This window comes from Triturus cristatus, chromosome 3_1 (assembly GCF_964204655.1).
Source record: "Triturus cristatus chromosome 3_1, aTriCri1.1, whole genome shotgun sequence".
Taxonomy (NCBI): Eukaryota; Metazoa; Chordata; class Amphibia; order Caudata; family Salamandridae; genus Triturus; species Triturus cristatus.
Window position 1 is genome coordinate 18906754 of NC_140583.1, and position 27872 is coordinate 18934625.

The 27872-nt window shown below is 53.6% G+C and overlaps 1 protein-coding gene across 18 annotated transcripts in view; it reads left to right on the forward strand.

Moving 5' to 3' along the window:
* PACSIN3 (protein kinase C and casein kinase substrate in neurons 3) overlaps positions 1-27872 on the forward strand; it is a 339753-nt gene that overhangs the window by 220189 nt on the left and 91692 nt on the right. For all 18 annotated transcript variants that reach the window (XM_085646611.1, XM_085646617.1, XM_085646623.1 and 15 more), the window contains 2 exons: positions 21344-21579; positions 26146-26301. In XM_085646611.1, the coding sequence (XP_085502737.1) occupies positions 21344-21579; positions 26146-26301 (392 nt within the window). The remainder of the gene's footprint in view (positions 1-21343; positions 21580-26145; positions 26302-27872) is intronic.

Genomic DNA, 27872 nt, shown 5'->3' on the forward strand with positions numbered 1-27872 from the left:
AATGATGAACGAACTTCCTATAGGGGTCCGAGAATGAAGGTATCAGTTCTGAAAGTGTCTTTGGAAGAGAAGAGATTTGAGGTCAGCTTTGAAGATACGGATAGAGGTGGTGGCACGGAGCAATGGAGGAAGCGAGTTCCAGATTCTCACCGCATTACCTGAGATCGATTGAGCCATCGATCTTTCCCTTTTGAAGGAGGGGGGCTCAAGCAGAAACGTTTCCGCATTCCGAGAAGGTCTCGAGCCTCCAGACATTTTCAGTTTATTCGCCAGGTAACGAGGGGAGGACGTGTGCAAGGCTTTGTGGATGATGCAGGCAGTTTTGTAAATAGATCTTGCCTCGACGGAAAGCCATCGAAGAGAAGACAGGATAGGAGTGATGTTGTCACTTCGTTTGGACCCTGAAATAAAGCGAGCTGCTGAATGGAGGACGGATTTGAGGGGGAGAGGTGGGATTTGGGAGGCCAGTCAGAAGAGAATTACAGTAATCTAGTCTAGAGAGAACTAGCGATTGGACCAAGGTTTTTAGGTCTTTCTCCGGGAAGAACCGACGAATCCCCCACAGTTCTTAGAAAAGAGATGTCCTGTTGACTAGTCACACCCCTGCCAAACCACTCCTGTGCCCAGTGGCTTCTGCTTCCTTCCTGAGCAGCAGTCTGCCGAATCACAGCTGCCACTATGCCCATAGTCCCCAAGCTTCCCTGGCGACAGCACAGGTCCAGTGGGGGGTGACTGCAGGCTGGAGCGGTTCTATGGGTGGGCCAACCCCTGAAAGTAACAAGCGTTCACAAAGGAAGTAGTCTCGCCTCTGTAAACTATTGGCTTTGCTAATGCGTTTTGGCAAAACTGTACATTGCCCGAAGTTTAAATAAATAAAATAAAAACTAAAGGCCCAATGATGCACCAACATCCGCTGCATCATTTTGTACAAAGAACAATTGATGGACAGAATGCAGAACAATGTGATACATTCTCCCCAGTACAGAGGTCTGGGCCTAAATCCATCGTTTTTTTGCTCACCATGCCATTCCAGTTTGGACCCAGCCATATGCAAATCAGTCTTGACCCTGTGCCCAATGGGAACAGTCCAGCCCGAACTGCCAAGCCAGGTCCTCCCTGGACTGGAAACAAGCATTGTAGGACCGGTTTCGGGCTTTCAGCTATGATAGCTTGATTCCAGTGGCATGGAGAGCACGGGACCCACGTCTGGGCATACCCGTCCCACTCGGGGTGACAAATGCAAAAAGAACAATTAATGGACAGAATGCAGAACAATGTCCTACATTCACCCCAGTACAGAGATCGGGGCCTAAATCCATCCGTGGCAAAGTGAGCTAAAGAACGATGATGGATTCAACCCAGATCTGTGACTGGGGGTGAGTGTCTGAAAAGTTTCAGCGCTCCGTCCATCCTCTCCTTGTGTTTGCATCATTTTGTAGGCACCTGCATGGATAGATAAAATGCATACATGTGCCTACAAAAGGACGCCAGATCCATTTTTTTTTTTAACCAGTCAGAGATGGATCTGTAAATATAAAAAAAAAAATCAAACCGTAGCACAAAAGCACCTTTTTTAGATTTTAAGGCGGGGGGGGGGGGTGGGTGCTAACATCAATTTGCCGCCTGACACTACCCCCATCATCCCCTAAACAGTGAAAACTTTTGGTGGGTGTGGAGGGAGCATTGGGTGTGGGGGCGCAGGTGGAAAGCAACACGAGGAGAGCTACACGGTTGGGAGAAGCACACAAGTGAGAAAGCAACAGAGAGTGGGGGAGACAGGAAGGTTGGCAGGGGGCAAAGCGCACGAGGGCTTGCACCACAAGGGAGACCGCAACGTGGAGCGAAAGATGCGGGTATTGGAAGCTCTCAAGGAAGAGAGGTGGAAAACACATGCCCTCTAAGGGAGTGCTTAAGCACGAAGAAACAAGTAGTCCACTAAAAGTGAACAGTGGAAGAAGGGACGCCATCCAATCAGATGTGGTGAAGAGTCTCTAGACTTGAATCAACACAGTGGTGATTTCAAGATGGTACATGGAATTTTAGCTGGAAAATTGGAAGAAAATCAAAGTTTGGGGCCATCTACAAAACACCAGTGTGTGTGGATTCCTTGGTGCCCCAGGAGTTGTGCTTGCCAGTGGGCAACTGTCATTTGCGGGAGCCCAGCCGCAGTCCAATCACTGTTCTAGAGGGGAGGGACAAACACAAGATGGACAGGCAGAGACCAGGAAAGCCATTGAATGAGAAGTGAGCGACAACAACAAGTGGCGAGCAGCAGGCGGGCTGTCGGCCACAGTCTTGGCCAGCAGGCCACTTGCCTCGCCTGGTAGACTCCGCATAAGACACGGACGCTAGGGACACTTCGAGGCGACTGACATGTTAGTGCCGGGCCAGTGAACTGTCTCCTTTCTCCCACAGGCAGACAATCCCAGGAAATGGGTCAGAGCCGCAAAGGATGATGGGAAGGAAAGGAGGTTCCAATGAAGGGGGGGATGGGGCAGGGAGAGATGCAAACTGAATCCACTGTAGCAGGGGCCTGAACGGCATAAAAGAATGGGCAGCGGCTGGTGGGAGGGAGGAGAGTACAAGGGGGGGCAGAGGCAGGAACCAGGAGGGTTCGTCAAGTACGATGACGCCATTGTTAGAGGGGGGGGGGGGGTTGTCAGCCTGATTTTTCTGGCCCAATTAAAACAATGTGCCTTGTGCACCCAGAACCCTCACATGGGGCGAGGGTTTAGGGTTCGGACAGATGTTGGTGGGGAGGACTCCAGTCAGTGGATGGTGGGTTGACCAAGGTTTCTAAGAACACAGGTTCAAAAATAACTATTCAAAAGAACAGTGAGATGTGAACGGAAGGTGTTCCATGGACCACAGATGGACATATGGCTACTTTCACTCATCCGGTGGGGGGGGGGGGGGGGGGGGGCTCTGACGCCTTCGCAGTGTGATAACAAACCAGCCTCTCTGGCTTCCAGCTGCGCTGGTGCCCGCTTGGCCACACTGTGGTCATGGGCAAGTGACTAGTGTCTGCGCCTCGGGTCGCTTTTTTGACACAACTGGCAGCGCTTGGAAACCTTCGTCACCTGAAATGTATCTGTATGTAAGAGCGCAGCCTGGTTTCATCAGGCGCCTTGGGGAGGGGTGAGGGTTCATGAACACGCCCCCCTGCTCCATCGCTGGCGGAGTGCATTTCTCAAGACAACCTTGGTGCCAGGTGTCTCCTGAGAGCTAGGCGCCGGCCCAGGGCGCCTTGTGTGAGGGGCGCATTGAGCTAAGATCGTCGATTGTTGTAAATTCTCATTTTAAATGCTGCTTCTCCAGCGCCTGCGCATTAGCTTCAGACTTCTCCATAGGTGTTTTGTCCGAACCCCCCCTCTTTCCTCAGCATCCTCCCTTTTAGCTTCTCCTTCACACCATAAACCCATCCCCGCCTCCTCCGGCCTCTCGCCTCCAGTTGGCTCAGAGGATCCGGGACGGCTGCAAATGTTCCTTCGCACAAGGCACTATATGAGCGAAGTCTGACCCTGCCTGTGTAGTGCATGTTATTGCAGCGTTTGTATAGCGCCTGAGGCCCCCGAGGCGCTGCACGCCTCCTCTGTCCGTCAGTTCACGAGCACCCCTCGGACGGCTGTTGGGGGACCCCTGTGAGAGGGGCCCGTTGGGATGAGTGTGGTTCAAAGGTCGTTTGAGAGAGTGACTTGTCTTCATTCATCATGGCAAGGAGTAATAAAAGGACAGTAGCTGGTCAGTTCATTTTACACGTCACAATCCGTTCCTGAAACCGCTTGGGAAGGGGCCAGTACTGCATCACACATACAAAAGAGAAGTGGCGGGTAAATCCTGCGCGCAGCCGCCTATCCCACTAGGAGTTGTTGCCAGAATTCTGTTGGATACATGTGAAAACTGAAAATAAAGTGGAAATATCATCAACTTATAGGGCCGCCATCAGTAGGGTGACCAGATTCTCAAAACAAAAAACGGGGACAGGTCATAGACATAGAAGTAGGACTACGGTTTGCAGTAACCATCGACATAAAGGTAGGACTATTTGACAGCTGCCATGGACATAGAAAAAGGACTAAAATGACAGCTCCCTCCACAGACCGAGATGAAGCATTACAGACGACAAATCAGAGGTCTTTTATTGGCTGTAACCATTAATTCCATTTAAACAGACTTTGCCTCAGCATTTGCTATAGTTGGTGACCACGGCTTTAGTGCTGGTGGCGCCCTGTGCGACAGTGTTTGTTGGCGCCCCCCCAAGACCACCTCCACCACGGATTCTCTCACTAGCACCCTTTAACAGTGACCAAGTCTCCATAACCACACTCTCTCAGATGCATTGAATTAGTTATATAGCGCCACTCATACCAGTGTAGGGTGTCCGAGCACTTCGCATCACACACACATTACACAGAGACAATCAATCATGCATGTGTAATCAGTGTATAGGAAATGTTACATAAGCCAAAGGACTAAAAGTGTAGGGAGTCACATGTCATCCATACTGGTAGGCAGTATAGTTTAAGAGTGCTTTGTGTGGAGAAGCACAAACGCAGAGTCGAAAAAGAAACAGCATAGTTGGGAGTTTTCTTTAATAATAAGAATCGATTTCTAGCCAAATTATCCCTTTTTGCAACATTAATCAATGCTCTAATAATGTATACTTTGCAGTGTGTATGCAGTTCTAGGATGAAAGTTAATAGCTCACTATTCTATATCAGGACTTTAAGTTATAAATTGCAAGTAACAAAAGGATATCTCTTTTGAAAGGCGTAATCTGCTGATCTGTTTACATCATACGCACTCTGTAATCTACTTGGTACAGGTTCTTTGCAGCAGGCATGTTAACCCTCTACACTAACTTCACCGAAGTCAAAACCTCAACTATACAAAATGCTGATCTCTCTCCAGGAAGATTATTAATCACACGAGTTATCTTGACATTTTTGTGAGGCCTGGTAATTGCTGGGGGTAAAGAAACGCTGAAGCAGGTGCTTCAAAAGCATAATATACTTTAAAACACGGCGCCCCCAGGAAGCCAGCACCCGGTGCGGTGGCACTCGCACCGCCCTAAAGCTGGCCCTGGACACGAAGTACAAACAGGTTACTGTTTCTAAACAAGGATATAAGCAGGTCCTGCAAGTAGGCTTTTACAAAATAAAGACATTCAAAGACGCACTGCCATCAGTAGCTGTTGGAGCAGGAGCGCTGCATTAACAAAACAAAGGTATCTCTGGAAGCACCCGAAGTGACCGGCATTCAGGTGTGAATGTATGCAGATTGCATCCTTTGACTTCTCGGCCTGGAGACAGAGGTCACATTCAAAGTGCTGAACCTCGCGCTGTGGAATGAAAGGAGCACCTCTCCCCACCCCCCATCCCATTCAAAGCCCGATTTCCCTTCCTGCTGCAACGCTCACCTAAACGTCACGCTTTAATCAGTGCAAAGAGAGCATGCACGCGCATGCTCAAACAACCGAAACAAATGAAAAACCGGGACATTTGTATGTTTAACCCGGACACTGTTTAAAAACCCGGACATTTCATTGAATTGGAGAAAAGTGTCGGGACACGGGGACACTTCTCCAAAAACGGGGACCGTCCGGGGAAAACCGGGACGTCTGGTCACCCTAGCCATCAGGGGCCCCACATGTAGGGGGCCTACTGTCGGTGCGCCTCCTGACAGCTCCTTTGCTTCTGCGCCCACATCTGTAATGCGGCGCAGGCGCAGAGGCAGAGGGATTCCCTCACTTGCACGGTGCAGTGCCGTAGCAAGGCCAGGTGGTCAGAAAGTTTCTTGTCACCCCCTCAGTGATGACACCCGGGGCGGCCGCACCCCCGTTCCTACCCACTGACATGGTGCACGCCCCCATGCAAATGAGGGCACGCCTGCTGTGATTGCGCTGGCGCTTTGTGTGCCTGTGCTATCGTATCTCTGAAGGGAGTTACAACAAACAAATGATGGACGGAATGCTGACAATGCAGACATTCTCTCCCAGTCAAGAGATCTGGGTTAAATCCATCGTTCTTTTGCCCACTACACCACACCAGTTCAGACATGGCCATATGCAAATCAGTCTTGACCCTGTGCCTCATGGGAACAGTCCAGCCCGAACTGCCAAGCCATGCCTTCCCTGGACCGGAAACAAGCTTCCTAGGACCGGTTTCTGGCTATCAGCCGTCATCAGCCAGGATAGCTTGACTCCAGTGGCGTAGTGAGCACAGGTCCCACGTCTGGGCATACCCATCCCACTTAGGGCGAAAAGAGTTACCAAAAAAAAAAAAACTTATGGCGCTTTGTTCGCCATAAGTTGGCAGGGTATGCTCAGACGTGAGTCCCTTGTTCACTTTGCCACTGGATTCAAGCAAGCCTGGCTGAAGACGGCTGAAACGCCAGAAACCGGTCCTAGGAAGCTTGTTTCCGGTCCAGGGAAGGCATGGCTTGGCAGTTCGGGCTGGACGGTTCCCATGAGGCACAGGGTCAGACTGATTTGCTTATGGCCATGTCTGAACTGGGGTGGCAGAGTGGGCTAAAGAACGGTGATGGATCAAACCCAGATCTGTTGACTGGGTGTGAGTGTTTGATTGGTTCTTATGCTCCGTCCATCACCACCCCCTTTTGTACCGCTGTATTACTGAAGGGGACAGACCGGTATCTGCGGCCTCATCTGTAACGCAATAATGCCCGGGGCGTACAAAGCCGGCTCAGAAGCCCGTTGCTTCCCGGAGCTCTCCGGTAGCACAGCCCCGGGCGGACATTTGAGCTTTGCACACTGACCTGGCGCTCAGGGTATTATTAAGTATTGCTTCAACTGGTATTGAGCCCGGTTTGTGAAACCCAGTGTTGAAACGCTCAGGTATACAGAGGTTTGAGGTGTTCCTTGCGATGGCGTCACAGATGGATTCAGGGAACAGTGGCATATGAGGGTGGACTGTAGATTAGAAGCAGACACTTTTAAGAGTTTTGAGGCCAAGGGGGCAGCGCCTTGAACCCTGGCTTGGCGCCCACTCCTTTCTTAGGTGGCACTCCTACTAGAGTAGCGTATATCCTGTAGGAGCGGGGTCATGAATGTAGGGTCTTGGATATTATAGGTGCCAGAACCCTACGGTTCTTGGCGGCCTCTAAACAGGAATTGCATAATCTGCTGGGAGGTGTTGGGGTGCGGTTATGAAAGCTATGACAGAAATACAGAGATCCGTGTGTGGCATGTTCATTTCCATGTTCCCGGGCTGGGGAAGAGTCTACAGTGTAGACCAGAGCTCATCAAACTTGTTTGCTCTGAGCACACAAAGCAAAAACAGTTTTAAAGTATAACCACCTTCCAAAACTTTATGGCAAGGATTGGGGGGGGGGGGGGGGTAGCAGGACTGAACACAGGAGGCGGGGCTTATGAGACCATTTTAGAGATCGTTTTTCTGTAGCTCATATTCCACTCTACATGTCAGACTTGTAAAAGAGCAAATGTGTCGAACCTATGTCTTCAGATGGTCTCTCGCATGGGGGCTAGGTGTGTCACACACACACACCACACACCCCCTTTGACACTCTAGGAAGGCGCACACAGTCTGATTGTAGTTGCTCATGTTAGTTTCTGATTGAAGCGTAAAGAGAACATTATCACCCCAAAAAAGTTGTGTCTTTCCGTTGTGCTCTGCAGGTGTTGGGCACAATAAGACATCGGACCAATACCAGTCGCACAACCCCCGGTTCCTCTCGGTGTCTGATTTTGAAGATTGATTTTCAGTGAGGACAGATGAGACCCCAAACCTCACCTATGGAAGGTCCAACTTGGGGCGAGCCAATGCTATGGAGCGTGTGGTGGGGCCAGACAGCGGCCGCAATGGTGGGCCAGGAGACGACGGCCCTACCTTGGGCTTGGACGGCCACCATCCCTCGTGGGGGGCCTAGCACCCTGAACGGATCTTGGTGGTGGGGAGGCGGGGACTCAGGCCAATACAATTCAAAGGTGTCGCGAGGTCCCTGCCCTCCTCCTGACTGTAGATTCCAGCTCTATCCTGTACAGTACTGGTGGCTTCCCCATCTGTAGATTCTCTGTCCTACACGTACAGGTGGCTTCCTCCTACCTGTAGATTACCGCTCCCTTCTGTACAGTACACGTGGCTTCCTCCTGGCTGTAGATAACCGCTCTCTTCTGTACAGTACACGTGGCATCCTCCTATTGATAGATTCTCGCTCTGTCCTACACAGTAAGGATGAACTCCTCTTGGCTGTAGATTCCCGCTCTATTCTTTACAGTACTGGTGGCTTCCTCCTGTCTGCAGATTCCCGCACTGTCCTGCACAGTACGGGTGGACTCCTCTTGGCTGTAGATTCCCGCTCTATTCTTTACAGTACTGGTGGCTTCCTCCTGTCTGCAGATTCCCGCTCTGTCCTGCACAGTACGGGTGGACTCCTCCTGGCTGTAGAGTCTCACTCTTTCTACAAAGTAAGGAAGGCTTCTTTCTTTCTTTCCTGGATAGTGTGGGTGGGCTCCTTCTAGCAGTAGTGTCACACTCTGTCTTGCGTAGTATGGATAGCATATTCCGGTCTGTAGATTCCCATCCTGTCCCACACAGTACAGGTGGCTTCCTCTAAGCTGTAGATTCCCACTCTGTCCTGCACAGTACGGATGGGCTTCTCATGGCTGTAGATTCCCATCCTGCACAAGGCAGTTGCGTTGGTCCTGGCTGTAGATTTTCCATTTTTCCTGCACAGTGCAGATGGTTTACACCTGGCTGTAGATTCCCGCTTCGGTCTGCATATTATGGGTGGGCTCCACCTGGCTGTGGATTCCCACTTTGTCCTGCACATCATGGGTATCTTATTCTTGACTGTAGATTCCTCCTCAGCATGGGTGACCTCCTGGCAGACATCCCAACCACCGTTCTAGGGACCAACCTAGGCGGCCAACCCACTCAAGATGGGTCTTTCTTCTCTCACAGGGTGGCTCTTTCTTCACCCATTTGGGCTTGGTCTTTCTTCACCCACTTGGGCTTGGTCTTTCTTCACCCACTTGGGCTTGGTCTTTCTTCACCCACTTGGGCTTGGTCTTTCTTCACCCACTTGGGCTTGGTCTTTCTTCACCCACTTGGGCTTGGTCTTTCTTCACCCACTTGGGCTTGGTCTTTCTTCACCCACTTGGGCTTGGTCTTTCTTCACCCACTTGGGCTTGGTCTTTCTTCACCCACTTGGGCTTGGTCTTTCTTCACCCACTTGGGCTTGGTCTTTCTTCATCCACTTGGGCTTGGTCTTTCTTCACCCACTTGGGCTTGGTCTTTCTTCACCCACTTGGGCTTGGTCTTTCTTCATCCACTTGGGCTTGGTCTTTCTTCACCCACTTGGGCTTGGTCTTTCTTCACCCACTTGGGCTTGGTCTTTCTTCACCCACTTGGGCTTGGTCTTTCTTCACCCACTTGGGCTTGGTCTTTCTTCACCCACTTGGGATGGCTCTTTCTTCTCCCACAGGGTGGCTCTTTCTTCTCCCACAGGGTGGCTCTTTCTTCACCCACTTGGGATGGCTCTTTCTTCACCCACTTGGGATGGCTCTTTCTTCACCCACTTGGGATGGCTCTTTCTTCACCCACTTGGGATGGCTCTTTCTTCACCCACTTGGGGTGGGTCTTTCTTCACCCACTTGGGATGGGTCTTTCTTCTCCCACAGGGTGGCTCTTTCTTCACCCACTTGGGATGGGTCTTTCTTCTCCCACAGGGTGGCTCTTTCTTCACCCACTTGGGATGGGTCTTTCTTCTCCCACAGGGTGGCTCTTTCTTCACCCACTTGGGATGGGTCTTTCTTCTCCCACAGGGTGGCTTTCTTCACCCACTTGGGGTGGGTCTTTCTTCTCCCACTTGGGGTGGGTCTTTCTTCTCCCACAGGGTGGGTCTTTCTTCACCCACTTGGGGTGGGTCTTTCTGCTCCCACAGGGTGGCTCTTTCTTCACCCACTTGGGATGGGTCTTTCTTCTCCCACTTGGGATGGCTCTTTCTTCACCCACTTGGGATGGCTCTTCTCCCACAGGGTGACTCTTTCTTCACCCACTTGGGATGGGTCTTTCTTCTCCCACAGGGTGGCTCTTTCTTCACCCACTTGGGATGGCTCTTCTCCCACAGGGTGGCTCTTTCTTCACCCACTTGGGATGGGTCTTTCTTCTCCCACAGGGTGGCTCTTTCTTCGCCCACTTGGGATGGGTCTTTCTTCTCCCACAGGGTGGCTCTTTCTTCACCCACTTGGGATGGGTCTTTCTTCTCCCACAGGGTGGCTTTCTCCACCCACTTGGGGTGGGTCTTTCTTCTCCCACAGGGTGGCTCTTTCTTCACCCACTTGGGATGGCTCTTCTCCCACAGGGTGTCTCTTTCTTCACCCACTTGGGATGGCTCTTCTCCCACAGGGTGGCTCTTTCTTCACCCACTTGGGATGGGTCTTTCTTCACCCACTTGGGGTGGGTCTTTCTTCTCCCACAGGGTGGCTCTTTCTTCACCCACTTGGGATGGCTCTTCTCCCACAGGGTGGCTCTTTCTTCACCCACTTGGGATGGCTCTTCTCCCACAGGGTGGCTCTTTCTTCACCCACTTGGGATGGGTCTTTCTTCACCCACTTGGGGTGGGTCTTTCTTCTCCCACAGGGTGGCTCTTTCTTCTCCCACAGGGTGGCTCTTTCTTTACCCACTTGGGGTGGGTCTTTCTTCTCCCACAGGGTGGCTCTTTCTTCTCCCACAGGGTGGCTCTTTCTTCTCCCACAGGGTGGCTCTTTCTTTACCCACTTGGGGTGGCTCTTTCTTCTCCCACAGGGTGGGTCTTTCTTCTCCCACAGGGTGGCTCTTTCTTCACCCACTTGGGATGGGTCTTTCTTCACCCACTTGGGATGGGTCTTTCTTCGCCCACTTGGGATGGGTCTTTCTTCTCCCACTTGGGGTGGGTCTTTCTTCTCCCACAGGGTGGCTCTTTCTTCTCTCGCAGGGTGGCTTTCTTCTCCCACAGGGTGGCTCTTTCTTCACCCACTTGGGGTGGGTCTTTCTTCTCCCTCAGGGTGGCTCTGCTTAGCTGGATGTCACTAAGAGCTTCCCTGACCTCCAGGATGGCTCCATGGCCTGCAGGAGACAAGACAGGAGGCCCTTGGCACAAGCACAAAACAACCTGATTCCACATCCTTAATCCGTGTCTGAGCAGAGGATCCCATTCACTCGGGAGCAGGGAGAGGGGAGTGAATGAGGCTCCTGCAGGGGAACTGAGCTCTGAGCGCAAGCTTCTACCCCAACAGTAAAGAGTCATCTGGCCCCAGCCCCGTCCCACTGAAGCCTTGGGCTTCCTGGGGGGCGGGAGGGGGGGGGGGGGAGTGAATGAGGCTCCTTCAGGGGAACTGAGCTCTGAGCGCAAGCTTCTACCCCAACGGTAAAGAGTCATCTGGCCCCAGCCCAGTCCCACTGAAGCCTTGGGCTTCCTGGGGGGCGGGAGGGGGGGGGGGGGAGTGAATGAGGCTCATGCAGGGGAACTGAGCTCCGAGCGCAAGCTTCTACCCCAACAGTAAAGAGTCATCTGCCCCCAGACCAGTCCCACTGAAGCCTTGGGCTTCCTGGGGGGCGGGAGGGGGGAGGGGGGGGGAGTGAATGAGGCTCCTTCAGGGGAACTGAGCTCCGAGCGCAAGCTTCTACCCCAACAGTACAGAGTCATCTGCCCCCAGACCCGTCCCACTGAAGCCTTGGGCTTCCTGGGGGGCGGGAGGGGGGGGGAGTTAATGAGGCTCATGCAGGGGAACTGAGCTCCGAGCGCAAGCTTCTACCCCAACAGTAAAGAGTCATCTGCCCCCAGTGCCGTCCCACTGAAGCCTTGGGCTTCCTGGGAGGAAACCGGACCTGGAGCCACCAGCGCACTTGGACATACCATGTGCCCTGGTGAGAGCGCAGAGTTGGCCAGAAAAACCAAACGCAGCTTCCCCAGCTGTGCTGGAGGGCCTCATCCCTGTGGAACACCCTGGACCCCTTGTCTTGCGTCCCTCTTTACTGCTTCCTGGACGATGCTGTGACCCTCCATGTACCCAGTGCTTTATTTGCCGACTCAGATGTCAAGGCTACTCCATTTTGTCCCTCAGAGAGTTGATTGATGTTGGACTTGGCCCTTTTTGCAGGGTCATCCCTAAACTTTTTGCCTTCCTCCTGTATTTTCTCTGACCTGTTGTTGGCTGTTTTATGACTCTGGGCACCTTACCACTGCTGATCAGTGCTAAGGTGCATATGCTCTCCCTATGGTAAAATGTTGACATTGATTGGTGTCCATGTTTGGCTTATTTGGTTTACTATCAGCCCCTAGTAAAGTGCACCAGGAGTGCCAGGGCTTGTAAATGCAAATGCTGCTGGCGGGCTTGCAGCACTGGTTGTGCCACCCACAGAAGCGGCCTAGTAAAATGTGTCTAGGATCTGCCATTGCAGAACCTGCGTGCAGTCTGGTACTGTCATGCTGACTGCGGAAGTGCCCCCACTTGCCAATCCCTAAACCTTCCCTTAACTACATATTAGTCACCCCTCTGGTAGGCCCAAGGGCAGGGTGCATTGTAGGCATAAGGTAGGACCGGACTTGTACAACGCGTACCTACGAGGGTACGGTCCGTACGGCTTCAGTCCAGCGTACGCGTGCTCACGCGTGAAGCGTGAGAAACTGCACGACGCGCCTAAAACATCGTACAAAACGTACCGAAGGCGCTACGAAGCGCACATACCCCAAAAGAAGCCTATTTTAAAATGAAAAGTGCCTTTTAAGAACTGTGGACTCTTTGAAAAGTATTGCAAGTAACTGGAACCCCATTTGGAGTAAAGAACTGTATTTTTGAAAGCCTGCTTAAAGAAACCTTTTATATAAAGAGTATATTTTTACAAAAATACAGTCTTGTGTCTGTGTGGTGGGTTGGTGGTTATTGTGTGGTACATCTTGAATGTGTAACCTAATGCCCTCTGGAATCTAGCCTGACTGCTCGCGCCACGTTGCCTAGAGGGTGAGCAGGGGTTATTTTCCCAGAGTAATCCTTCGCCCTGACTTAGAGGAAAGGGTCCCTGCTTGTCGCAAGTGCATACCGGCGCCAACCAGAGACCCCGGATTCTAACAATTGACAAGATATTTGAGACTCCACCCTTGTGTGGGACATGGGGAGTGACTGCTCTGGTTTCTGGTGTGCCGCATCTCACAGGTGACTGCCTCCTTTTTACACCTCGCTCCCAGCTGGACCGTCCTGACAGGTGATTGCTTCCTCTCCGGGAGAGGAGAGGAGAGGGGGGAGGGCAGTGTTTCCCTGCTTCAGCCCCCTCCCTCCCTGGGTGTTGCTTCCATCACAAAGTGTAGACCTCTTGGTGTGGGTTTCATGGACTGTGCTGGGCTGCCTCTCCTCTCAGGCTTCTCCCCTCAACCTCGTTCTGGTTGCACCACATGTAGAAGGTGCCTCATGGCCATGGTGCAGCCCGCCCACTTCCTGCCTTTCTTTTCCCCTTCCTGCCTGCACGCGCCCTCCTCTGTGCCCTTTTGATTGGTCACCAGCTCCTGATTGTAATGATGTGCGGGCTCTTGTCTCTTCTCAGATTTTCTTTTCTGGGCTGGTTTGTAATCTTGCCTTGCAGGGGTTGAAAGCTGCTTCTTTAGGAGCTCAACTGAATAGGTTTATTATCCAGCCCTAAAACATTAACTCAAACAGGATGTTTTTTCGACTGGCTGATGAGCAACAAATGACTCTAGACTGGGTTCACTTCCAGAACTGGTATATGAGGATAACCTGCTTCCTTTCAATGGTGGTTTGAATGCGGTGGCCATGGTGGACTGTCCTGTAAGAATCCCCCCTCATGGTGGACACGACTTTCCTTGGTCGAGGGGGCACAGAAAAGAACTGCAGCTTGTCTCGTGCACCTGGGGGTGCATGGTGCATTTTTGGTGTCTAATTAGCATTTTGGTGGTGGTTCTAATAGAAAAGCTTTCATTGGAGATACTGTTCTACGGAGATGGCTTGGTCTATGGTAGGTGCGTACCGATGGTTTCTACCTGTCCATGGAGGGTTGCAGTGTTTGTGCCTGGACCGGGATGGTTTGGTCTGGGAGTGTCGCTGGTCTTGTGTCTTCAATGTGTTCATATGGTTTGGTCCATGACATGTCACTGGACTGGTGGATGTACAGAGATGAGTTGGTCAGTAATGGTTGTTTGGTTCTTGTTTGGTGTCCATTGGATGGTCTGAAACTTTTTGATCAATGGAATGTTTCTGGTTTCTTTTACTGTGGATGTTTGGTCCATGGCATCTTACTGGTCTAGTCTGATGGGCGTACAGAGATGGTTTACTCCATGGTGTATTTTGTTCTTGATAGAGTAGCTTCTACTTGGTCTACACTGAAGCACTGAGCTTGCACACCTGCTGATGAACCCTTTTTACTCCTAATCTGCAGAAATACGGGTGGGCTAGGGCTGTGATGGGTTGTTGGTTTGGGACTTGAGTGGTAGGACCTAGCCCCGTGATGGGTGGGGTGAGGTGATGGACTGGGTCCGGGGTGTCCCCAGTGGCAGGGGCACCACATGAACTAAAGAACGGATGGGCAGAGACACAGCTGTGCAGAAGGCGCAAGCCGGTACCTTTCTGATCATGAGCTTGGTGCAGAGCAAGGAAATGACGCAACTATGATGATGAGTTTAGAGCGCCAACATGATACCTCTGGTAGCATGGCATGACGGAGAAAGATCTACTAAGGGTAGAACTTGGAATTGAGAAGGACTGGGATAGCTTATGTGGAGAGGCTGTCCACTATAAGTGAGTGAAATAAGAAAAGGGCGTTTGAGAGTGGAAATGTGGACCTGGCTGTGTCTTCAAATGTGCAACAACCCACAGGTGAACCGCATGGAACTCTGGGCCATGAGGATGCAGAATGGACCAGATGATATGGAGATTTCACTCCCATCCCCGAAGCTGAGAGCATTGACCGCACCATAGGAGTGGTGTAGGGGGTAAAGCGACCTACTCCAGACACTTCAAGTGGGTGACACTGAACTGACCACGCCGCACCTATCTAGGGCCTTACTCCGCTGCTGGTTTGGTGGTTGAGTTGGCTTGCACCAGAGTGGATGCGCTGAAAAGGTTTCTTCCAGTTTTGTTCTTACTTTTTGTGATGATTCTGGTGCAGTTTCTTCCATGGTTCACATCCGGAGATGTTTTGTTCCACAGAGGGTTGATTCTTGCTGTTTATTCCACTGGTCATATGCGGGATGTATTGCTCCAGAGAGGATTGGATCTGGCAGTTAGTTCCATGGTTGACATGTGGAGATGTTTTGTTCCAGAGTGGGTTGATTCTGGTAGTTTCTTCCATGGTTCGCAGGTGGTATGTTGTGTTCCAGAGAGGGTTGCTGATATTATTTTCTTCCTTGGTGGATACTACTGTGAGAAGTTGCCCTGGTATATGCTTTCCACTAATTAAAGTGGGCACCTTGTACCAGTCCAAACAACCGATATGGACAATTAGGTTAAAGACAACCTTTATTGAAAGCTATCCTAGTGGTAGCTATGGAGAGCAGCCTTCAGGCTAAGTCTTGTAGGAGTGTAAAGCAGCTTGTTTTACCAGATCAGAACCTCCTGAATGACCTAATGAAAGGAGAACCACACAAGTGTTATATAAAATATATGTATTTCTCTCTACTAACCTCTTTATAAGATAGAGCACAAGGCACACAATACTTAATCACTAGAACAGTAAATAGCACAATACACAGCAGGCTCCAGGGGGAGACCGAACCATGTACTAAAAAAAATTATATTGCAACGACTACTTCACTAGACACAGTGCCTAGAGCACGTAGAATCACTGGGACCCCAAGGAACCACCCAAAGGAGTGACACAGGGAACCCACGGAGGACGGGTGCAGTGTGAGAACACAGACGCGAGCTCCGGACAACTCTATGGGAAAGTAGTGGTTGGAAAATTAGTTTAAGAGAGAACACCAGCAGCAACCACCTCAAGTGCATCCTGCTCAACACCCGCTCCGTCCACAGACACGCCATCGAACTCTGGAACCTCCTCGACACCACAGCCCCCGACGTTGCCTTCCTCACGGAAACCTGGATGAACGACTCCTCAGCGCCCGACATCGCCATCGCCATCCCAGAGGGCTACAAGATCACCCGGAGGGACCGCACCGCCAACCAGATGGGAGGAGGCATCGCCATCATCCACAGGGACACCATCCGCATCACGACCAACACCGACGACACCCTGACCACCGCCGAACACCTGCACTTCCAGATCCACACCGACCCAAAGACCACCCTCAGAGGCACCCTGATCTACCGACCCCCGGGACCACGCACACAATTCAGCGAGGACATCGCCGACTTCGTCTGCCCGCATGCCCTCCCCTCCGCTGACTACATCCTCCTGGGGGACCTCAACTTCCACCTGGAGAACAACAGCGACCGCAACACCATCACCCTGCTCGACAACCTCGCCAACCTCGGACTCAAGCAGCTGGTGTCCACCCCCACCCACCTCGCCGGACACACACTCGACGCCGTCTTCTCATCCAGCAAAGACATCGCCTTCAGCCACGCCACAGGACTCCACTGGACAGACCACAGCTGCGTCCACTTCACCCTCAGAAGAACGACGATCCACCACCACCAGCAACAGGTTGCCCGAAGAAGCTGGAACAAGATCACAGCCGACCAGCTCGCCGCTTCCCTGAGCCAGCACCCTCCTGCCAGCTCAGCGAACCCCAGTCAGGCCGCCGACAACCTCACGAAGTGGATCAGCAACTGCGCGGACAAACTCGCCCCTCTGAGGACCCCGCCCAGCAGACCCGGCAGCAAGAAAGCCCCATGGTTCACCGACGAACTCAAGAGCTCCAAGAAGAACTGCCGAGCCCTCAAGAAAGTCTGGAGAAGGGAACCAACACCGGACAACATGAACGCCCTCAAGCTTGCCACCCGGAAGCACCACCAACTGATCCGCGCCACCAAGATAACTGCTTTCAAGGACCGGCTGGACAACAACGCACACAACTGCAAGGAACTCTTCAACATCGTGAAAGAGCTCTCCAACCCCAACGCCGGAAACAACGACATCACCCCATCGCAAGACCTCTGCAACTCCCTCGCCTCCCACTTCCACAACAAGATCGCGGACATACACAACAGCTTCAGCATTCAACCGACGCACGCCACGACCGCAGCAACACCGCCCACCACCACCCTCCGCGCCTGGACTCCGATCAGCACCGAAGATACCATCCGCATGATGAACTCCATCCACTCCGGATCTCCGACCGACCCCTGCCCTCACCACGTCTTCAACATGGCCGACGCTGTCATCGCACCCCACCTGCGGGACATCCTCAACACCTCCTTCGACACCGCCACCTTCCCGGAGAGCTGGAAACACGCCGAACTCAGCGCTCTACTCAAGAAACCAACAGCCGACCCCACCGACCTCAAGAATTACCGCCCCATCTCGCTCCTCCCGTTTCCAGCTAAAGTCATCGAGAAGACCGTCAACAAACAGCTGGCCGCCTTCCTCGAGACGAATGGATCCCTCGACCCCTCAGTCTGGCTTCCGAGCCAACCACAGCACCAAGACCGCCCTCATCGCTGCCACCGATGACATCCGAGCCCTGATGGACAACGGAGAAACAGCGGCCCTCATCCTCCTAGACCTCTCCGCGGCATTCAACACTGTCTGCCACCGCACCCTAGTGCAGCGCCTCAGCAACGTCGGCATCCAGGAGAAGGTACTGGAATGGATCATCTCCTTCCTCGACGGAAGAACACAGAGAGTCCGCCTACCACCGTAGAAGTCAGAGGCCACCGAAGTCATCTGCGGCGTCCCTCAAGGATCCTCGCTGAGCCCCACCCTCTTCAACGTCTACATGAGCCCCCTCGAGGCCATCGCACGCCAACACAACCTCAACATCATCTCCTACGCCGACGACACCCAGCTGATCCTCTCCCTTACCAACGACCCCGCCGCCGCCAGAGCCATCCTTCACGAAGGGATGAAAGATGTAGCCGATGGGATGACGACCAGCCGCCTGAAACTGAACTCAGACAAGACGGAGGTCCTCATCCTGGGCTCCTCGCCCTCCGCCTGGGACGACTCCTGGTGGCCCCCCGCCCTGGGCACCGCACCCAAACCGACGGACCACGCACGCAACCTGGGCTTCATCCTGGACTCTTCCCTCTCCATGACCAGACAAGTCAACGCCGTCTCCTCGTCGTGCTTCAACATCCTGCGCATGCTACGTAAGATCTTCCGGTGGATCCCCACCGAGACCAGGAAGACTGTCACCCAGGCCCTCGTCACCAGCCGACTGGACTACGGCAACGCCCTCTACGCCGGAACCACCGCCAAGCTCCAGAAGAGACTCCAACGGATCCAGAACGCCTCAGCCAGACTCATCCTCGACATCCCACGTAACAGCCACATCTCCGGACATCTGAGAGACCTGCATTGGCTCCCCGTCAACAAAAGAATCACCTTCCGTCTCCTCACCCACGCACACAAAGCCCTACACGATCAAGGCCCGAGCTACCTCAACAACCGCATCAACTTCTACGCTCCCAAACGCCACCTCCGATCAGCCAGCCACGCCCTCGCCGCCGTCCCCCGCATCCAAAGAGCGACAACAGGAGGAAGGTCCTTCTCCTACCTGGCCGCCAAGACCTGGAACTCCCTCCCGACCGACCTGCGCCTGACCCAAGACCACCTCTCCTTCAGGAAGAAGCTCAAGACCTGGCTGTTCGAGCAGTAACGCCCCCCCCCCCCCCCAAGCGCCTTGAGACCCTACGGGTAAGTAGTGCGCTCTATAAATGTCTTTGATTGATTGATTGATTGACTTCAAGCAAACCGTTTGGAACATAGAAGGTTCTAAGCCCAGCACCCTTGTGAGTACCAAGGTACCCGTGTTACCTATCCCAGAGGAGCCGGGTGCATAGGGGTCAAGTGGTGTTGGAAACCCTCGTCGTTTTCAATGGCGTGATGCGAAGAAGTGCTGCTGCTGGGAAGATAAAAAGTGTTCAGTGGAATCCCAACCTGGATCCAAGGAGAGAAGAACCTAAAAGCAGAGGGGACAGAGTCTGGGTCACTTCAGGGTGACCAGGAGCTCGGTAGACGAATGCCCACCGATGTCGGGTGCTTAAGGTGTGAAGATAGGATGCTTGACTCTGCAGCCACAGGAACCAGGAGATGTCGACGACGGCCAAAGACCGGAGGTGAGCTGTCCCATGAAGGATGTCGAGTGCTCAGGGGTTAGTGTCTGGATTGAACACCAAAAAGCCTTGGCAAATGCAACCCACGCCGGCAAAGGAAACAAGTTACGGTGAGGACCACCAAGGTCCAGGAGACTCTCCAAGCTATGGGGAGTCAGGGCACGTCTGGAGCAACCAGGGAAGCCCACGGGAAATCAAAGTTACCTTCACAGGGACCCACAGAGCAACAGACCAGGGACCTCAAGCTTAATTACGAATACCAGCTCACACAAAACACTCGTGGAGTGTAGGCCAGAAATCTTCGGTGAAATACTGCTCGGGGTCAGGACTATGTAGCCCAAAGCACAGCCTCAGGGATCGCCAAAAAGCATGCTGCAAAAGTACACGGTGCACAAGGGTTCGGGTTGCACGGTCCCCACGAGGGATACTGGTCTCAGGATTGCTGAGATAGCAGATCGACCTCAGAGATGCTCGGGAACCCACCTCCCGTGTTGCATAAATCTTTGGAGTACCCAGGAGCTCGGGAGATGCAAACCGGTCCGATGTGTTAAGGTGCCGGCTGCTGCAGGGGAGTAACTCCCTTACTCAAAGGGAGAGTCTTCTGTCGCCCAGCGAAGTGTAGACCATCGAAGTACATGATTTCTGCTTGCAGAGTTTAGTCCAGGTAAAATCTAAAGTCCTGTAGTCAGGGTTCCTACTTTATACCCAAGGAAGGGGTTGGAGAGTCAGGACAGAGGGGTGGCTACACCCATGTCCTTTGTCCAGTTTCATGCCAGAGCAGGAGCAAATGGCTCCTGCAACCGGTTTGAGCTGGACTATGCACAGGGACACCAGATGTGTCCCCAGTGCAGACTTTCTGGCACTCTCAGAGTGCACCCACCCAGTCCCAATACACTAAAGCCTGTCTGGGAGGTGGTCACACCTCCCTGTGATAGGAAACCTATTGTCAGGCCTTCCTCAGCTCAAGCTTGGCTCAGCAGCAGGAGGGCAGACTTGTATCTGTGGCTGGCAGCATCCATTTTGTGATGCCAAGGTCGAGAAAGCTGGTACCGGATGTACTGGTGTTTCACAGAAGTCCCTCTAGAAGGGTGGAATCATACCTCCCCCCACATATGATTCCAAGGTGTTTGACACCAATCACAACATGTTTCTAAGCAGCCGTTTTAAAGTTAGCATTTACCGTAAGGTTATAATGTACTTAAATATATATGGTTAGCTGCATCACAGACAACCCCGTAAAATAGGTTCCGAAGGCTGCAGACGGGCTCTGCTCATGCAGGTGCACCCTCTCACATAAAACCCAGCACCCTGCCTTCAGGATTGATAAGGCCTGCCATAGGGGTGACTGATCGGTTGATATGTGCAGTGATACAGAGTATATATAGTGAACCTATATCCAAGTAAGGGGTGCATGCACCACCTTACACGGGCTGCAGAAGCAGACCCGTGGTGTCATTTTGAATGGCCTCTCAGGGGTGGTACAATACATGCTGCAGCCCCTGGGAGTCCTCTGTGGTACCTATGCCCTAGGTACAAAGTATACCATATACTAGGGACTGACCAGGGTTCCCCAGTATCCAGTCTGGAGTGCACCTAAAGTACATGCAATCAATTTAGAGGAGAAAGCAGATAGACTGGGGTCCTGGATAGCAGGATCCCAGTCAGACTAAGTCGAAAACAGCGAAACATCAGCAAAAAGTGGGGGTAACTATAAGATGCAGATCCTACTCTCCTACAGCTAAGATAGGTTTGCTCTTGGGGGTTTTGTGGCTGTGCTTAGTTGAAGTTTCTGCAGTTGTTGTGCTGCTGTAGAGGGTACCATGAGCTGTTTTATCCATCGTGAATGTGCTGAGATGCTGGCTCCCTATGAGGTGGGTGTATTGTGTTCTCCAATGGTGCTCACTTGGAGACAGTGGGCTCTAGAGGGGCTGAAATGATTTCTTCTTTGGTGGATAAGCTGTGGTGACTGGGTTGGCTGGGACAGTTTCCTCCGCTGTGGACTTTCTTCAGTGGTTTCCTCTTTGGTGAAGACCTTGAGATGGTGGTTCCATTTTGTCGCAGCCCTTGTGATGAAACCAGACCAGTTTGCTTCTGTACAGCTCATGAGCTCTCTTCTTTTCCACCATCTTCCTGCAGGCCCACAGTATGGCACCCTGGAGAAGGCCTGGCACGCCTTCATGACGGCGGCGGATAAACTGAGCGAGATCCACCAGGAGCTGCGCAACCACCTGGCAGGCGAAGACAGCGAGAAGGTGCGCGGCTGGCAGAAAGAAGCCTTCCACAAGCAGCTCTTGGGCGACTTCAAGGAGACAAAAGAAGCAGAGGACGGATTCAGCAAGGCGCAGAAGCCCTGGGTAAAGAAGCTGAAAGACGTGAGTATCCCAGGTTACGGGAAGAGAGCCAGGACCAGGGGGAGGAGGGAGCCAGGACCAGGGGGAGGAGGGAGCCAGGACCAGGGGGAGGAGGGAGCCAGGACCAGGGGGAGGAGGGAGCCAGGACCAGGGGGAGGGGGAGGAGGGAGCCAGGACCAAGGGAGTGGAGGGAGCAAAGACCAGGGAGGAGGGAGCAAAGACCAGGGAGGAGGGAGCAAAGACCAGGGAGGAGGGAGCAAAGACCAGGGAGGAGGGAGCAAAGACCAGGGAGGAGGGAGCAAGGACCAGGAGACCGGGAAAGGATGGAGCAAGGACCAGGGGGAGGAGGGAGCAAAGGACCAGGGGGAGGAGGGAGCAAAGGACCAGGGGGAGGAGGGAGCAAAGGACCAGGGGGAGGAAGGGAGCAAAGGACCAGGGGGAGGAAGGGAGCAAAGGACCAGGGGGAGGAAGGGAGCAAAGGACCAGGGGGAGGAAGGGAGCAAAGGACCAGGGGGAGGAAGGGAGCAAAGGACCAGGGGGAGGAAGGGAGCAAAGGACCAGGGGGAGGAAGGGAGCAAATGACCAGGGGGAGGAAGGGAGCAAAGGACCAGGGGGAAGAAGGGAGCAAAGGACCAGAGGAGGGAGGGAGCAAAGGACCAGGGGGAGGAAGGGAGCAAAGGACCAGGGGGAAGAAGGGAGCAAAGGACCAGAGGAGGGAGGGAGCAAAGGACCAGGGGAGGGAGGGAGGGAGCAAAGGACCAGGATTCAGCAAGGCGCAGAAGCCCTGGGTAAAGAAGCTGAAAGACGCGAGTATCCCAGGTTACGGGAAGAGAGCCAGGACCAGGGGGAGGAGGGAGCCAGGACCAGGGGGAGGAGGGAGCCAGGACCAGGGGGAGGAGGGAGCCAGGACCAGGGGGAGGAGGGAGCCAGGACCAGGGGGAGGAGGGAGCCAGGACCAGGGGGAGGAGGGAGCCAGGACCAGGGGGGAGGAGGGAGCCAGGACCAGGGGGAGGGGGAGGAGGGAGCCAGGACCAAGGGAGTGGAGGGAGCAAAGACCAGGGAGGAGGGAGCAAAGACCAGGGAGGAGGGAGCAAAGACCAGGGAGGAGGGAGCAAAGACCAGGGAGGAGGGAGCAAAGACCAGGGAGTAGGGAGCAAGGACCAGGAGACCGGGAAAGGATGGAGCAAGGACCAGGGGGAGGAGGGAGCAAAGGACCAGGGGGAGGAGGGAGCAAAGGACCAGGGGGAGGAGGGAGCAAAGGACCAGGGGGAGGAGGGAGCAAAGGACCAGGGGGAGGAAGGGAGCAAAGGACCAGGGGGAGGAAGGGAGCAAAGGACCAGGGGGAGGAAGGGAGCAAAGGACCAGGGGGAGGAAGGGAGCAAAGGACCAGGGGGAGGAAGGGAGCAAAGGACCAGGGGGAGGAAGGGAGCAAAGGACCAGGGGGAGGAAGGGAGCAAAGGACCAGGGGGAAGAAGGGAGCAAAGGACCAGGGGGAGGGAGGGAGCAAAGGACCAGGGGGAGGAAGGGAGCAAAGGACCAGGGGGAAGAAGGGAGCAAAGGACCAGGGGAGGGAGGGAGGGAGCAAAGGACCAGGGGAGGGAGGGAGGGAGCAAAGGACCAGGGGACGGAGGGAGCAAAGGACCAGGGGAGGGAGGGAGCAAAGGACCAGGGGAGGGAGGGAGCAAAGGACGAGGTGGAGGAGGGAGCAAAGGGTGAAGTGGAGGAGGGAGCAAAGGGTGAAGTGGAGGAGGGAGCAAAGGGTGAAGTGGAGGAGGGAGCAATGGACCAGGGAAGAAGTACTAGGGGAGGAGGGAGCAAAGGACCAGAGGGAGGAGGGTGCAAGGACCAGGGGAAAGAGGGTGCAAGGACCAGGGGTGAAGTACTAGGGGAGAAGGGAGCAAGAACCAAGGGGAGGGAGCAAGGACCAAGGGGAGGAGGGAGCAAGGACCAATGGGGAGGAGGGAGCAAGGACCAATGGGGAGGAGGGAGCAAGGACCAATGGGGAGGAGGGAGCAAGGACCAATGGGGAGGAGGGAGCAAGGACCAATGGGGAGGAGGGAGCAAGGTCCAATGGGGAGGAGGGAGCAAGGTCCAATGGGGAGGAGGGGGCAAGGGCCAATGGGGAGGAGGGGGCAAGGGCCAATGGGGAGGAAGGGGCAAGGGGCAATGGGGAGGAAGGGGCAAGGGCCAATGGGGAGGAGGGGGCAGGGTCCAATGGGGAGGAGGGGGCAGGGTCCAATGGGGAGGAGGGAGCAGGGGCCAATGGGGAGGAGGGAGCAGGGGCCAATGGGGAGGAGGGAGCAGGGGCCAATGGGGAGGAGGGAGCAGGGGCCAATGGGGAGGAGGGAGCAAGGACCGGGGGCGAGTGACCAAGGACTGGGGGAGCAGGACCCAGGGGGAGAAAGGACCAACGGGAGGAGGGAGCCGAGCCAAAGGGGAGGAGGGAGCAGGGCCCAGGGGAGGAGGGAATGAGGGATGATTGGTAAAGGAAGAGAGGTGAAGGGGAGGAGAGAGCAGTATGAAATGAGGGCGCATGTGTTAGAAGGGAGTGTTTGGAAGTAGAGGAAATCTATATGGGACTGGAGCGAGGACTGAGCCGTTGGAGGAACGAAGGTGAGTGGAAGATGGTGGCAGGGATGAAGTTGGGAAAGAAGTGACGGTGTCATGGCCCTTTCCCTTGAACCCCCAATCTTCCCCTACAGGCCCCACTGCCTCACTCCCACTTAGGACCATGCTGGCACCAGCCGTGGCCTCTAAAGCTTAAGGTCTATTTCTTAATGCAGAATCAGTGTGCCAGGGCATATCCTAGCTAGCTACTGGTAGTATAAACTCAGACAGAGTGTCGCATCAGTGTTGTCCAGACCCTGTTCTTCTTTTGGGCATCAGGCCCTCTCTTCTCTGAAGAGGTGCAGCTGCGCTCCCCAGACACTTGCAAGCTCTCCTCCAGGCAGGTCACAGCAGCAAGCGTGTGGCAGGCTTCCCTTACCGTGGCATGGCCTACAGAGAGGAGCATCTACCTAGAGGCATATCTCCTGGCTGAACCTCTGCTGTGCACCAGTGCATAGAGACTCCTAGAGGTGCAGACAAGGCACGTCAATCCAGGCTCTCTAGAGGTCGAGTGCGTAACCTCCTCTAGGGCCAAGGCGCGAAGCCAGAGACCAATCCAGGGCTGCCATGTTTAGGTTTGACGTGTGGTGCTTTTTCCACGCAAGTTGAAATTACTGAACTCTTTACTTGCTTTAAGGGTCTTTGGGGTCCGCCTCCTTCAGCCATTGGCTGATTCTGTGCCGTAACGTTCAACCATTGGCTTAGGCATTGTCAATCACATAGATCCATTATAATGCATGAGAAACTATTTTACATCTGAAATCAGCAGGCATTGGCCTGGTAGCAATAGGGAGTGAGTCCCGAGAAAAGCATCTGAAACTGCTCTGGAAGCCAAGGGTGGTTTATTATCTGCATCATCCGTTCATATTAGAGGTTTGATGTCCATACGATGTACACAGGCCCGAGCAACGCACCATAAACCTGTCAAACTTGGAGGCTTTGCCAAAGCTCTATACAGTCCAAACACTTTCTATAATCCTGGAGCAGTGAATCTCCCTTCTGCGTTCAGTTTCTATACGTTTCTTGCACAGGGAGGTCAAGGTATGAACATTTCACATTGGCCCCTGCACATTTGTGGACTGGAAGCCAGACAGACATCTGCACAGATCACGTTAACTGACCACACGCAGTACGTGTAAGTGAAGGTGGCCTGGGTTGTCCACGGCTGTTGCATTCCATATCATGATGTGCGATATCTGGAGCGGAGGATGATTGTTGATGCCGCTCGCTGGGCAGGAAACTCCTGTCCGCTATAGTGGTTGGTCTTACAGGGCAGGATCCTGGTGTCACTGGAGGGGGTTTCTCATGGGGCAGGATCCGCCCATGCGATTCCCACACTACGCAGATACCTGTTGCTTCGTTAGATGGATTTACTCATAGGGCTACAGCCCACTTTTTCTCTAAGACAGCAGGAAGTGGCAACAATGTCAGCCTATGGGGCCTCCCCTCATGTGGTAGGTGGGCTTGGTTCAAGTGGCAGAACCCACCAGTGTTCATCTCTTCTTGGGACAGGATCCTGGTGGTCTGTAGAAGGCTTGGGTTGTCTCCAGAAGACCCCTGGGGCAGGATCCTGGTGGTCTGTAGAGGGCTTGGGTTGTCTCCCAAATACCCCTTGGGCAGGATCCTGGTGGTCTGTAGAGGGCTCTGGTGGTCTCCAGAAAGTCCTTGGCGCAAGCACCTGGTGGTCAGTAGAGGGCCCTGGGGGTCTCCAGAAGAACCCTTGGGCAAGATCCTGGTGGTCTGTAGAGGGCCCTGGTGGCCTTCAAGGGGCCCATGGTGCCAGATTCTGATGGCCTGTAGAGAACCCGGTGGTCTCCAGAAGACCCCTTGGGAAAGATCCTGGTGGTCTTAGAGGGCCCTGGTGGTCTCCAGAGGGCCTCCGGAGCAGGATTCTGATTGTCTCTGGAGGGCCTCAGTAAGATGCACCAATTTGGGTGTCACTGCCCTCTGCTTTTCTCACTTGTTCCCTCTCTTGAACAGGTGGAGGCTGCGAAGAAGAGCTACCACGCGGCCCGGAAGGATGAGAAGACGGCGGTGACCCGCGAGAACCACTCCAAGGCAGATGCCTCCGTTTCCCAGGAACAGCTACGCAAACTGCAGGACCGTGTGGAGCGGTGCGGCCAGGAGGCCGAGAAGGTGAGCGGAGGAGGGTAGGATTAAGGCAACAGGTTGGAGGAGGCAACGTGTGGAGGAAGCTATTGGGGCAGAATGGGTAAATGGCTGGGTGTATGCAAGAGTGCCAGGTGGGCCCACATGTAGGGGCCAAGAGTAAAGACTATGAGATGAAGACATAATGAGGGGTGTCTGACTGGAAGACCAAGAAAGTGAGGGTGTATGGGGCCCGGTTGTAGGTTCGAAGAGAAACTTGAAACCCGGTCCTGCAGCTGCTGGGATTTCAGGGTAGCCATAAGATGGGGTTCATCATGTGACCTCATGTTTAAAGTGACCTCACACAGTGAACAAGATACAACTGGTGTAATAAATGCATTGACAACTCTAAGTTACCTTTGACCGAACACAAAGGGAACCCTGTCCCAAGGTTTTTATAAACTCGGATGTAAAATCACAAAATGAGTTGGTCATTAAATGTCAGGGGCTCTCAGGAGCAGATCCAAGACTGCACGCCTCCGGCTCTCCCGCACAGTGGCACCGGCACTGTAGATCTTGGTAGCCAGTTCCACAGTGTTGTGGTAGGGAGACAGGCTTGTAGTGTGCCATTGGAGCCATCTCGACAAGGTGACTGGAGAACCCTCCACTGGCCCCGTTGAGCCCAGATGATGCCAATAGAGGGATGGGCGTTGATTCCAGAGAATGGACCTCCAGTATCCCTCTCCAGGGGCAGATGGCGTTCTCAGGCTTCTGTCTCAGCCCCCCACCCCCCTTCACGGCAGACCCAGAGGAGCCTGTGCCTGCCTTGACTTTCCCTGCCCCAGCACTCCTCTCCAGGGACAGGAGTGCCTTGGGATGTATCTACCCTGTCCTGAAGTGCACTCCTACCATCTTCTGTCCTTGTGAACTTCTCAGGTCTAAAGCCAGTTCATTCACAGGTGTCCGCCTCCCCTGATCCCCTTGAGGGCCAGGTCTCCCCCTGAAGTGCATGATGGAATTAATTCAGTTTCCTCCCACTTCGCTGAGTCGGAGCTCAGAGGGCTCTTGCCAGGTTGGATCTGCAGTTGGGTGACATCAAAGCCTTTGTCTTCCTGTTGCAGTACAAGCTCCTCCCAGGACACACACGTCCTTCTTGCGGATCCGTAAAGTCTATCGCATGTCCTTGGTAATGTAACCCAGATCTCTGTCCAGCTGAACACATCCTCTCCTCCCTGGTCCTGCAGAGGAGTGGGGTTACCCAGAAACCTCAAAGTTCACAATCGCCTCCTCTGTGGTGCGGGGGGTAGGTTTCAGGCCCAAGACACTTCCCTGATATTAACATTGGTCTATCAGATTAATGCATCGCTGAACATTGAACACTATAGGATCCTGACACGCCCTACTCTGATGAGGAGGTTTACATGTAGAACCATGTGTCTCCCATACCAGGGTCTGGCAGTTGCAAAATCTCTCACATGCGCGTGCACACACTACACACAGCACTTAAACCTGGTACCTAATATTGGGGGTATGCAAAGTCTCTCTCTTTCTCTCTCTTCTCTCTCTTTCTCTCTTTCTCTCTCTTTCTCTCTCTTTCTCTCTCTTTCTCTCGCTTTCTT